At 37.4% G+C, this 13562-nt stretch overlaps 1 protein-coding gene across 6 annotated transcripts; it reads left to right on the top strand.

The window, feature by feature from the left end:
* Positions 1-508: 508 nt before the first annotated feature.
* LOC147763042 (uncharacterized) lies at positions 509-6640 on the top strand. 6 transcript variants are annotated; one of them, XM_087009044.1, is made up of 8 exons: positions 509-684; positions 764-1214; positions 1283-1935; positions 2346-2528; positions 2756-2892; positions 3194-3657; positions 4261-4360; positions 4831-6640. In XM_087009044.1, exon 3 carries the CDS (start codon positions 1375-1377, stop codon positions 1849-1851), a length of 477 nt encoding a protein of 158 aa, XP_086865170.1. In that variant the 5' UTR covers positions 509-684; positions 764-1214; positions 1283-1374; the 3' UTR covers positions 1852-1935; positions 2346-2528; positions 2756-2892; positions 3194-3657; positions 4261-4360; positions 4831-6640. The 6 variants fall into 6 exon arrangements, with proteins under 6 accessions (XP_086865170.1, XP_086865169.1, XP_086865165.1 ...); XM_087009043.1 differs by lacking the exon at positions 509-684 and having other exon boundaries at positions 785-1214; XM_087009039.1 differs by lacking the exon at positions 509-684 and having other exon boundaries at positions 849-1935.
* The last annotated feature ends 6922 nt before the right edge of the window (positions 6641-13562 follow it).

Raw genomic sequence — 13562 nt, 5'->3', positions numbered from 1 at the left:
AAAATGACCAGTTTCTATCGTTTAATGTGAACTCGTTGCCTGCTCAGGTACATTCTGCCCTCTCTCTTCAATATTACACACTTTTAGTACATACTCCAGCCAATGGCTTCATGCACTTCTTATCACTGGCTTCTTAATGCGACAGGTACACAAGCCTTACTCAGCCTCTTCAAAATTGACACAATGTATTATGGAGAATAATAAAAGTTATGACTTGAAATTATAGACATCGTCTATGAAATATTAAATGTCTCCGACAACCTGTGGGACTTCGACTACACTCCTTAAGGTATGTAATCTTTTTTCTTTTTGGAAGGGGAGTTTGAGAAATGAAAGAAATCTAATCTCGTTTTTAATTCTGTTTACAGGACATAGAAGATGATGGGCGCCACCTGTGGGACTTCGACTACACTTCTTAAGGTATGTAATCTTTTTTTCTTTTTGGAAGGGGGGTTTGAGAAATGAAAGAAATCTAATCTCGTTTTTAATTCTGTTTACAGGACATAGAAGATGATGGGCGCCACCTGTGGGACTTCGACTACACTTCTTAAGGTATGTAATCTTTTTTTCTTTTTGGAAGGGGGGTTTGAGAAATGAAAGAAATCTAATCTCGTTTTTATTTCTGTTTACAGGACATAGAAGATGATGGGCGCCACCTGTGGGACTTCGACTACACTTCTTAAGGTATGTAATCTTTTTTCTTTTTGGAAGGGGGGTTTGAGAAATGAAAGAAATCTAATCTCGTTTTTATTTCTGTTTACAGGACATAGAAGATGATGGGTGCCACCTGTGGGACTTCGACTACACTCCTTAAAGGCATGTAATCTTTTTTCTTTTTGGAAGGGGGGTTTGAGAAATGAAAAAAATCTAATCTCGTTTTTATTTCTGTTTACAGGACACAACTGCAAGGAGAAACCCCACATCTACACTTAAGCTACTTCGACCATCCCTTGGAGCCAGCGAGTCCTGCCGTGGTCTGTCTACGAGGTGGCTTCACTGGGGAAGCGTCCAGCGAGTCCTGCCATGGTCTGTCTACGAGGTGGCTGCACTGGGGAAGCGTCCAGCGAGTCCTGCCATGGTCTGTCTACGAGGTGGCTGCACAGGGGAAGCGTCCAGCGAGTCCTGCCATGGTCTGTCTACGAGGTGGCTGCACTGGGGAAGCGTCCAGCGAGTCTTGTCATATGGTGTTTCAATGAGATGGAAACCACTTAAAGGTAAGCCTGACTGCAGAGTGCTGACATAGTATGAAAAGTCATTAATTCATTTTTCTTTCTGTTGACAGAACACAACTGCAAGGAGACGTCCCACATCTACACTTAAGCTACTTTGACCATTCCTTGGTGCCAGCGAGTCCTGCCATGGTCTGTCTCTTTGATGTGGCTGCACTGGGGAAGCGTCCAGCGAGTCCTGTCATGGCCTGTCTACGAGGTGGCTGCATTAAGGAAGCGTCCGGCGAGTCGTGCCATGGTCTATCTGCGAGGTGGCTGCACTTGGGAAGCGTCCAGCGAGTCCTGCCATGGTCCGTCTACGAGGTGGCTGCACTGGGGAAGCGTCCAGCGAGTCCTGCCATGGTCCGTCTACGAGGTGGCTGCACTGGGGAAGCGTCCAGCGAGTCCTGCCATGGTCCGTCTACGAGGTGGCTGCACTGGGGAAGCGTCCAGCGAGTCTTGTCATGGTCCGTCTACGAGGTGGCTGCACTGGGGAAGCGTCCAGCGAGTCCTGCCATGGTCTGTCTACGAGGTGGCTGCACTAGGAAGCGTCCAGCGAGTCCTGTCCAGCGTTTCATGGCAACTGCAAGAAGAGGACCACGTGCACACTTCCGATACATCCCTCAATCCTTGGTGCCAGTGAGTCCTGCCACGGTCTGTTGAAGAGGCTGCATTGGAGAAGCGTCTGAAGCATATGGTGTTTCACTGAGGCGGAAAAACCTGCAAGGTAACCCGTGTTACTGGCGAGAACAATACACTAAAATTGATTTTTCAGCAGCAGTCTGTGCCATAAACTTTTCACCCTACTGACCATTCAGTCCACCTTCTTTCCTAAAAACTAGATATAGATGTCTGAATCTTGATTCACTGGTTCGAATACAAAGTTCAATAGGACTAGACTGGATTGCATTAATATTTGTATTAACAAGACCTTGACATTTTTCTCGAATCATGATGTAACAGTTACATTTAAAATAAATCAAAAGCTCTTTTTCATACTTATAGAAAAAATCTAACAGCCATGTCACCAAATTGACACATTCTGGAAATCTACCGATTCCAACAATTTTTCTGGCTGCAGACTGCTTTTGATATACAATTTTTGAAAACTAATCAAATTTTCCTTTCTATTTACAGAACTCAATTAGGGCAATTCCTGATAAAGTCCCGCTTTTTTGAAAGAGGTGCAAGAAGAGGGTCACATTCAGTCCTTGGTGCATGGTTGAGTCCTGCCATGGTCTGTATGTTAGGGGGCTGCATGGGGGAGCATCAGAAGCATATGGCGTTTCACAGAGATGGAAACCTATCAAGCCTTAAAAGGTACATATCACTCATGTTTTTGGGGGAAAACAAAACACTTAAGTGATTTTTCATACCTTGAAAAACTAAAAACCGTTAGCCACATTAATTTGACAACTCACATTCAGAAGGCAATGTCTTTTACCCATGACCCACTCCTAGGATTAAGATATTTATGGTTAGTAGATTGGATTTGGGTGGGAGCAGTAAAGAGGGGAACTTTTGACTTATAATTTTTTATTTTGTAGTTGAGGCAGATGGCATTGGCGAGCGCCTGTCCTGATGACGGTCCATTTTAACAAGGTTAACAAGGCTAAAATGGAGAAAGCCATGTCATATAGTGTTTCAAGAGCCCTTCAATAGTTGTGATTAGAGAGCATTCAAGGTAAGTTATGGGGCAGGATAAGGGTAAATGAACTAGATTGTCATTCATTGTATAGATAATACAAATCTTTTATCAGTGCAACTCCAACAAACTGAGCATTTTGTGCAAGGTCTTAGACAATTGTTTTAAGAATGTTTGGGACCTGTCACTCGGTGCAGGCATTTGTTTTCTATTTACAATTTACTCTAGCAAATTCAGTGCTCATTTTTCACAGGTAAAAAGCTCTTTTAATTTGTCACAGATGTGGAAAAACCTTATCATTCATACAAAATATTTTGACATGCCATTCGTCAACTTTCAGATCCTCAACAGTCTCAATATTCTGCAGGACGTTGTCAATGGTCCAGATTACTTGGAGCTACCGCCCCCACCACCCACCACCACCAATGTGACTCCGGGGCGTGGTCACTGGTCCAGATTACTTGGAGCTACCGCCCCCACCACCCACCACCAACAATGTGACTCCGAGGCGTGGTCAGTGGTCCAGATTACTTGGAGCTACCGCCCCCACCACCCACCACCAACAATGTGACTCCGAGGCGTGGTCAGTGGTCCAGATTACTTGGAGCTACCGCCCCCACCACCCACCACCACCAATGTGACTCCAGGGCATGGTTACTGGACCAGATTACTTGGAGCTACCGCCCCCAACACCCACCACCAATGTGACTCCGGGACGTTGTCACTGGTCCAGAAATTGTATACTAGAAGCTACCACCCACACCTCCAGTGCTGTGTTTGTGGTAATAAAAGGCCACCATAGAAGTGAGTATTTATTTCCATCTCTCTATATTGTTCAGATTATTAGGCATTTTCCTGGTTTATATGCCTCCCTTTACGCCTCTTGTTCTCCAGTCACTTTCTTTTTGTAGAATCTTGGCACTCTCCCAATCAATGTTTTTTGTGATGGTTCGTTGTAGCAGAAGGCTACCTTGGGCTGTAGTGTATTTTTCCCTCTTTGGGTACCCTTTAATTCTTATTCCTTCCCGTGTTCTTTAACTCTAACGTTCAACTTTCTCTTTGTCTCTCCCATATAAATCCTTCACAAATTAAACACTTGATGGAATACTAGTACACTCCTCCCGCTGGATATAGATTGTTCAGGCTTTACTTAAACTTGTCTTTGAGTAGAGTCGTTTAAATGCTGTTAGTGTTCCTTTTCCTTTGTTAAAACTAAACCATTGTGACATTAAGTTTGAAGGTCGCCAGTGGCATGTCAAAATATTTCGCTTGAATGTTTTTTCCAAGTTTGTGACAAAAGTGCTTTTGATATTTATTTCCCATCAAACTGCTGAAACTTTAAAAACACATTTCATATACAAATGGTTGACTTTTATTACATGTTGAAGTAATAATTCAAATTTGCAGGCTACCAAAAGTGGTGGATTCTAAAAATGAAGATTGCAACTACCAAACCTCCAGATGAAACACTTCTTCAGGATTGAGGGATCTTTATACAGATAACTTTGTAAGTTATTGGGGATCAACAACTTAAGAAAAGTGGTTCTGAATTTTTTAAGTATTATTATTGGTGTATTATGGCGTTTCTTATTATTGAGAGTGATCAAAAACTATATCCTATGTAAACAAACATTAGAATTAGAAGTAGCACAGACAGTCAACAATTTAACATGTAGGCTAACATTACAATATTCAATATAGCAACATCTTTTCTTACTTTTTTGTCAAATGTTTGAAATAATTTATTTTTTGAAGACTGCTGTCTACTTACTCTAAAAAGTTAATATATATATTTCAATAAAGGAAGCATATTTCACTGTACATTTGGAAATAACGCGCTGATCATTTTAAGAACCAAGCTTTTCATTAATGTTAACGGTGTGTAAATACCAGTGATATACTTTCTTTGTTGCAGTTACTGCAAGCTTACGATATAGCTTTTCATACTTTTGAGTAAAAGTTGGATTTCATTTGTAGGCTACGAATTGGGAGTTTTCCAATAATTACGCCTGCATGATGTCAGATAACGTCGACCCAAGACCAAATGTCCAAGATGTTAAACACTACAGCGTAAGCAAGGAGCCCTGTGGACACTTTCATGGATGCTCGGACATCCCACGAGTTTTGGTGTTGAAGGACACGGCTTGTACTGCAAAAAAATATAAAGAATGTGGAATGGTAATGAAGGCAATATACAGTACTGAATGTAGTGGGAATACAGTCTAATAATGTATCAGTCTTTTGGATGCTGAGAATATTTGGGGTGCATGGGTCACAAACATGTCAAGGTGAAATTGCATCAAATTTCATTTGTATTTTATGCCTTATGCAGTGAACCATTTTATTTCAATAACAGAAGAGAAAACTGAGGTTCAAGATAATTCTTCATTCCATACAAGATCAATTGAATAAGATGTGTGCTTCTGTAGGAAAAGTCTACCTCTACAGTTGCTTTAATTATTATATTAGTAAATTTGAATATAGAGTTGCTTTATCCACATTCTGAATGCAGATAGTTTTTTTGCTCACAAAAACATTCCCACCACTTGTGGTCGTCTGTGTTTTGTTTCAATCTGAGATGGTCATTTTTCAAATTTGTGCTTTTGATGATGTGGAGTTGTTTGTCAGTATGGCATTTGAAAAGGTCTTAACCTGCACACTAACCTTACTAACAAACCCTCACATCTTTGTAAAATCTGACTTCATGTAAACGCTTTTACATGAAGAGATTTTACATTGATAGATTGTGCAAAATCTGTAATGAAATATTTTACGTGTGAGAAAATATTTCATATTTTTCGTACAGTCTGCTCTTCTTGAGAGATGCTGTCATCTCTCAAGATAGAGATCACATTACTAATATTCAGATTTTCTCAAGTGTTATAGTTGACAAATACATCCACTTCATCACATATGCACCTTTTCTCCGGATCAAAAAAATTCAGATTGAAATTTACATGGGCGGTCATATAGTGTAATGTGAGATCCGAAATATTTTGAAGCAAGCTTGCTTTATTCTGTACTTGTATCATGCAGGTAGTTGCGATTTCAGTGCAAAGTTACATTTTAGAAACCTGGTATTTTAAGTCGAATTATATATCAAAGTTTAGTTGAAATCATTGATATTCCCGAGTTATAATCATATTACTTGAATCTGTTTGCATTTTATCATAAAGAGAACTATAATCAAGTTTTGAAAGATGCTTGCAGTTGTAAAATGATTAACTTTATTTATGGTTTTAATTCTCCAAGATAAAGTCAAAATGATTCTGTTGAATTGTTGTCTCTTGTAAGTTTTTTATTGGCTTCAGTGCCTTTTTCTGTAAGAATTACTTTAATAAGTTTTTATGCTTCACCTCGTGTATAGTATATATAGAGAATAGTTAGTCAAGACAAAGGTTATTCCATCTCACAATGCTGTCTTAAACGGGACGATTCTTGAACTGTACGCAGCGCCGTGCCAATAGAAACCGATTTCGTCATGTTATAAAGACCGAATTATCCGGGCGTGGGCACTTTCCCGGCATTCCCCACGAAGGGTTTAGACGGGTTTTTCCCCACGGCCCGAGAGCATCTGGTACCAGTTTCCGACCACAAGACCTGCATTATCGGACTGTGTGCGTTCCGACGCTAGATGAAGACGATGGAAAATCTTAGAACTTTTGATAATACTGCTATGTATTAATTCATTGCGTTTACGTAGTTCATTACTGATTATTAGTCCTTTTTAAATCAACTGTAAATATTCAAAATTGTACATAATAGTTGAATAAAAAATATTCTATAATTTTCTCTTTCTTTTTCTTGTAAAAAAAGTGGTCGTGTACAGATCGCTAAAAAAAAGCGAGACTTGCAAATAAATTTAAATGGACTCGCATGTATGCTCGTTTAATCATTAGTAGAAATTATCCTCTTTCGCCTCTCACTTAAACTTTTACAATCTCGTCACTATTTCTGTCACTCCGATTTCTTCCATAAAACTAGCCGATGTCCAGGTAATGAGTTGAATTTTGGTTTTTGGATACAAAGCTTTGGTGCTGCGTTACTTTGCTCTCCCGGGCCCCGTAACTCGAAAGCAGCGCGCATTGCGACCGAGCGCAAGCGTCTCGATTCCATTACTTGCCCATGCTCGCCCCATGTAATACACTGTAGCCTCTATGTGATATCGCCGTTCGCAATACGCGATGCTTTTAAGTTACGGAGCCCCAGGAATAACTCGAGCCGTTACCTAGACTTTCCTGAGTCAAATTAGAGAAGTAACTATCTTACTTAAATAAATCCCACTGTAGATTTAAGAACCCAACACCTCTTAATGTTAACGAAGGGGTACATTGTGTATAAATGTATATGTTCTTGACTATAACACAAGTAAAACGAGAAAAAAACTAGTTTTTTCCCATTCCTGTGCCATTGTTATCCTTATCTACTGGCACTATTTTTTTTTTTTTTTTTTGCTGTGGGAATTGAGGCCCAATTTTTTATATAAATGCATATAGCAAGCAAAACTAGACAAAACCAAGATTTTTTCCATCCTTGTGCCATTATTGTCCTTATCTACTGGCACTATTTTATATTTGCTGAGGGAATTAAGGCCCAATTTTTTTATTCTTAAGAACACCTCACTCCCATCCCTGTAGCATAATACTTGCCGATTGCATTTATTTTGAGAATCAGATTTTATATAAATGTATAATGCAAGCAAAACTAGACAAAACCAAGAATTTTCCCATTTCTGTGCCATCACCGGTGACATGTACCAGAAAGTCCCCCATGACAAAGAGTCCGCTTCCCATTCATTTGTACAAGTGAGCCTCGCCCTAGATTTTGACCTACTTAGGTCAAACTAACCCTAACTATATGGAGGACGGACTTTCTGTCACACGGACCCTCAGTTTCATGGCACCGGCCTTATCTACTGGTACTCCTTCATATTTGCTGTGGGAATTGCGGCCCAAAATTTTTATTTTTAAGACCCCCCCCCCCATTCCCGTAGCAAATGACAAAATTTAGTTATTACAAATATGCATACATTTATCATAAATATGTGTAGTAATATTTTAATAATGTTTAGCGAAGATTAGAGGCAAATGACGAATATTAAATATGTTGCAAATATACTAACAATTATTACTGATTTGTGCTAGTGAAATTGTGATGCTGCAAAATAAAATTTGCAGCTTTGCTGAGCAGGTGCAACACTTGATAATACTTCCTTTCCGTTTAAGATTTAAGCAAGCCTGTATTTAATATGTATCGTGGTTTTGGAACACTGCCATTATATTATAACTGAAGATGTTCTCAGGAGTTGCCATACCATTAACACAATTCAATTCTCTTATAGATTGTTTCATGGTTGACTTAAATGTTTTAAGGTTGAAAGTAATAATTAATACAGATTCGGTAAATGGTGATTGTAATATTGTTTGTGAGTTCCTGTTTTCATAGTTACTAGTAATTCACACTTAAATTGTAGAAGGAAGATTGCCACGGGACCCATATCTTAGTCTGGTGTTTTTTTATCATTTTCTTTTAACTTTTGTTAAAATAATAACAACTTGTATAACATCACAATAACACACTGGCATCTTTGAAAATATGCATTGGGTGTATATCTAAGTATTATTCATGACTTAAACTATTTATATTTTACGAGAATTAATTGATGATTTAAACACTTATCATAAGCAGCTGAGATAAAATAGATGGAAAATACAAAAGCTGATGAATGATAAGTATTAAAATGAAAAAATATTTTTTGGATCCCTTTTCACTGATTTAAACTTATTCAACCATTTTGAAGACTTGCAGTTCCTACGTGTGTTAATAAAGGGAATCGGAGAAGACTGATTGTGCCCGGAAGTGACGTGTAGTGGTGTTAGAAGCGAAGCTGAGTGGTCATTTTAACCTGGAGGTGAACGGGAGAGAAGACGTGTAGTCGGAGGAAAAAGAAGTTTTCTAAACAACCTGGTAAGATAACTCTCTTTTTTTACGCATTTTGGGCAGAGAATACTTGTAGAAATAAAAGATGCATGATATGAAAACGTGACACGGAACTTGAAGGTGCAAAATCGTCGCTCTGGGAAATGTACATCGAATAACCACCGCAGAAAAATTAATCGTAAATGGACTGAAATCCAAGCTACTGGCGATGGGTTAGTGCCACCATGTCATACTCTCTTTATATTTCTGTCATATTCCTCTTCTGCCTGTGTTTCTAGGTCGATCTTGATTGCCCTTTAAGGCTAGAACCAAAACTTTCATGTGCCCGATTTAGGTCACGCTCGTCGAGTTTTGTTGTTGTTCCCTTTTTTCTAAGGCTGATGTCCGTTTTCTCTTAAGTGTGAGTTAGTGTTGTTCCCTTTCTTCTTATTGTCATGCATTTGTAATGTATTGTGTCAATAAAAAACTAAAAAAAAATAATATAAATTTTGCTTTCTTTTTACAGGATATAGAAGATGATGAGTGCTTCCACTCAGGTTAAGGTTAGTAAACATATTATTATTATTTTATTTATTTATTTTTTTCTTTTTTTTTTTGGGGGGGGGTTAGCAGAAGTTAAAAAATCTAATTTCGTTTTTATTTTTTTTTACAGGACATAGAAGAAGATGAGTGGCCTACCATTGAACATATACTATTCACTACACTTCATATCAAAAGGTACTTAAGGTAAGTAAACTTTTATAGGGGGGATAGTGAATTGAAAAAAATCTAATCTCATTTTCATTTCTTTTTACAGGACATAGATGATGAGCCCCTCCACTCAGACATTAACTACTCTTCGGATCAACAGTTAAAGGTTAGTAAATTTTACCTTTTTAGGGTGGTAAAGGTAAATTGAAAAAAATCTAATCTCGTATTTATTTTTTTTACAGAACATAGAAGATGATGCCTACCATCGAACACAGACTACTCTTCGGATCAACAATTTAAGGTTAGTAATTTTTTTTTATTGGAGGGGATAGGAAAATTGAAAAAAAAATCTAATCTAGTTTTATTTCTTTTTACAGGACATAGAAGATAATGAGCAACTCTACACAGGCATTGACTTGACACTTCAATAGAAGTTAAGGTTAGTAAACCTTAAACTTTTTTTGGAGGAGGGGGGGTGGACGGGAGATCTAATCATTCTCATTTTTTTTACAGGACATAGAAGATGATGAGCGACTCTAACCAGACATTGACTTCATACGTAGATAGAAATTAAGGTTAGTAAACTTTAAACATTTTGGGGGGGTGGGGGGGGGGGAAGGAAGGTAAATTGAAAAAGATCTAATCTCATACTTATTTCTTTTTACAGGACAGAAGATGATGAGCAACTCTACCCAGACATTGACTTCACACATTGATATAACTTAAGGTTAGTAAACATTCTTTATTTTTATTTATTTTTTTTTTGGGGGGGGGAGCTATGGTAGGTGAATTGAAAAAGATATAATTTCATTCTCATTTTTCTTTGCAGGACATAGAAGATGATGAGCGACACTAACCAGACATTGACTTCATACGTCGCTGGAAGTAAAGGTTAGTAACTTTAAACTTTTTTGGGGGGAGGGGAACTGGGGGGGGGGGGGTTGTAGGTAAATTGAAAAAGATCTAATCTCATTCTCATTTTTATGTACAGACACATCTGTGTCTGTACATATTGCCATCACCTGCGTCTGTCGTCGCCGTCGCCGATGCCGATGGCGATGGCGATGGCGATGCCGATGCCGGCGCCGTGCACTTTCCTTGTAAACACGATAAGTGGAGGGCAGTTTTACTTTTTGGCTTTATATTTATAGAGCTGATGGATATTCATAAAACGCATGTCAAGTTCGAAAATCAGCATGATCGGGCCATTATTGTAGAAGTTATGCTGTTTTTTCACTTTTCAGCATATTTTTCACATTTTCTCAGATTCAATTCTTAGGCATGTTAACAGTCTCATTATTAAACTAATAAAATACGTAAAAGTTTTTGCTTGACATTTCCTGCATCTTTACAACATTGTTAGTTGATTTTGTAAAAATGATGGTAAACTTGTTATCGTGTATTGTGTAATAAAGTTTCAAAAATGGAAATAAACTCATATCATTGCAGTTTGTCAGATTCAATCATTCACTATGTTCAGAATCTCAGAATGGAAGAAATTGGACATTTAACACTGCTCTATTGATATTTTTCCCATCTCATCAATTTTCTTAGTTGATCATATAAAAATGGCAGTAAACTGTTAATTTTGTTTTATGTTAAAAATTGTTAAAAATGGAAAAAAAATTTCAGAACAGTGTTGTCTTGTTTACATTTTGGCATTTTCAAGTTGTGACTTTGAAGTTCCATGGGCCTGAAGACCTTTGCTAGTCACATTTTCTGAATATCCATGTTACTAATATTTTATTATTAAAAATTGATAGTCATTATGCTGTTAAACATTATGTAATATTGCATCAAAATTTGAAAAAAAAACCTGTTTTGGGCACTGCTCCCATGATGACCATTTAAGAAAAACCATGTCACTTACTGTTCTCAAACTTACAGGAAAGAAACATGGGACTAAAATATAGCTTCAGTAGGCAATGCAATCTACCAGTTAAACAGTTTTTTTTTTGTGGAATTTTAATTTTTCACATATTGGCATTTTCAAGGTGTGACTTTGAAGTTCCACAGGCTTGAAGACCCATGCTTGTCACATTTTCTGAAAATCCATGATACGTATATTTTATTATTAAAAATTGATTGTCATTATGCTGGTAACCATTATGTAATATTGCATCAGAATAGAAGAAAACACAATTTTGGGTGCTGCTGCCATGATGACCATTATGGGAAAACCATGTTACTTATGATTGCCAAACTTTCAAAAAAGAAATACAGGACTTAAATGCAGCCGGAGTTGGAAAAGCAGTCTAATTGACTTCTTTTTCTGGAAGTTTTACATTTTCAAAGGGTGAACCTGAAGCCTTATGTTTGTTACACATTTTACTTACATTGGTATTACCTGTTGAGCATAATTAGAATTTGATGTTGAATTTGCAGTTTAACATAATGTACTTTTGCATCAGAATTGACAGTAGCCTATTTTGTTATATCCTGCTTTTTGTCTGTACATTTGACAGCTTTGCTGCCTTGTTTCATTATTCAAAACGTTATATTCCTTTTTGCTCAAAAATTGGGAAACATTTAATCGACTCGATTTGACGGATGATGTTTATTAATCATATAATCATAAATAACCTAACAACCGGTATCACGTATTCACCCCAGAGCCACAAAACTGCTACATAAACAGGTATACAGGTCTGCCATACGATTATTGATTTTTCTTAGTGTGGAACTTTTTATGGGAAGACAGACGAGAAAGATATGTAAGTTACTAGCGACTGCTTGGTATGCACAGGAACTTTATAAAGCAGAGTATATTACAAACTTACATCAAAATTAACCAAAGTCATCAGTTTCACAATGTTTACCTTCGCAGAAATTACGACGCAAAAATTACTTATATTTCACCTGTCTCTCCCCAAAAATATTGCAGACCGAGTTAATTGTTCAGCTCCCAGGAAACGCGGAATACTGAGCGTGGTCGCAGAACAGGTGGCAAACGCTGCTTTTGATAAACAGGCGTTGGATATGCATGCAAAATAAATGGAAGAAAGCAAATAAAACAGTTTTCTATTTACATGGCAGCTAACCTATAACTAATTAATTGCTCATTTCAGTGGTATAATTTTACGTCTAATGGTAGATTGCCCTACCAGCAGGTGTTTGCACTCATTGACACCATCCCTTGATTTTTAACCAGATGATTGACAGGTGACAGCCAAAACAGGTCAATTAACTTCAATTCGATTGTTCATTTCATCATTGCATGCAAAGAGTTTTGTTGATCCTGGCATTTCAGTCAGAGGTTAATTATTCTATCAGAAATGTGACTATATAAAAAAGAATATATCTGTCCGAAAACAGCAAAAAGCGAAAGGAACGTTTAAAAACAACTACTGCAACTGCTCGTATGGAGGAGGAAACGGAGTGAACATCACAATGAAAAAAATATTTAAAATGGTGAGAGGAAGACAAAATATACAAAGAGAGATAAAAAACAATATTAATTAAGTTAAAACTTGCTTTTGCTCAGCATCTAGACAACAAGACAAAAGAGTGCCAAAGAAAAATACAATTTGAGTCGGACAGCAGTCAGAATTCTAACAAGTCGTGCAGCCGTAGGTGGAACAGGCCGTCCAAATTATGACTTGACGGATCGGATAACCTTTGTTTTGAGAAAAGAATAGCCATTATCTTTCCAATGGTCCATACCAGAGATAAGAAGGACTGAGTAGATGATCTTTATTTGCGTTGTTGCTGATATTGTCTTCCATCAATGAGTTTGGACTTTACTCACCAAACGCCACTGGATCTTTTAGATTTCTTTAAAAGCGGCCGTGAAGTGGCTCCACAACGCCCCCCCCCCCCACACACAAAATAATAATAATAATAATAATAATAATAATAATAATAATAATAATAATAAAATTCAAAATTTAATTGCGAGAGAAAATAGCATATTTTGAGTCAGGTAGTGTATCAGTGTTTTTTGCAGGTCCAAATTTGAGTTTATTTGATTCGCTTTGTAACATTCATATTTACAATGCTTTCTTCCAGTCTATTTGCATTTTTCAAGATAAATTTACAATGTTCGTGATTATATTTTTAAAATATGTTTTTTTTATTAG

This window comes from Lingula anatina, chromosome 3 (genome assembly GCF_051362555.1).
Source record: "Lingula anatina isolate TDL-2025a chromosome 3, LinAna3.0, whole genome shotgun sequence".
NCBI lineage: Eukaryota > Metazoa > Brachiopoda > Lingulata > Lingulida > Lingulidae > Lingula > Lingula anatina.
The sequence above is the reverse complement of the archived record's forward strand: the minus strand, read 5'-3'. Positions and strand labels throughout refer to the sequence as shown.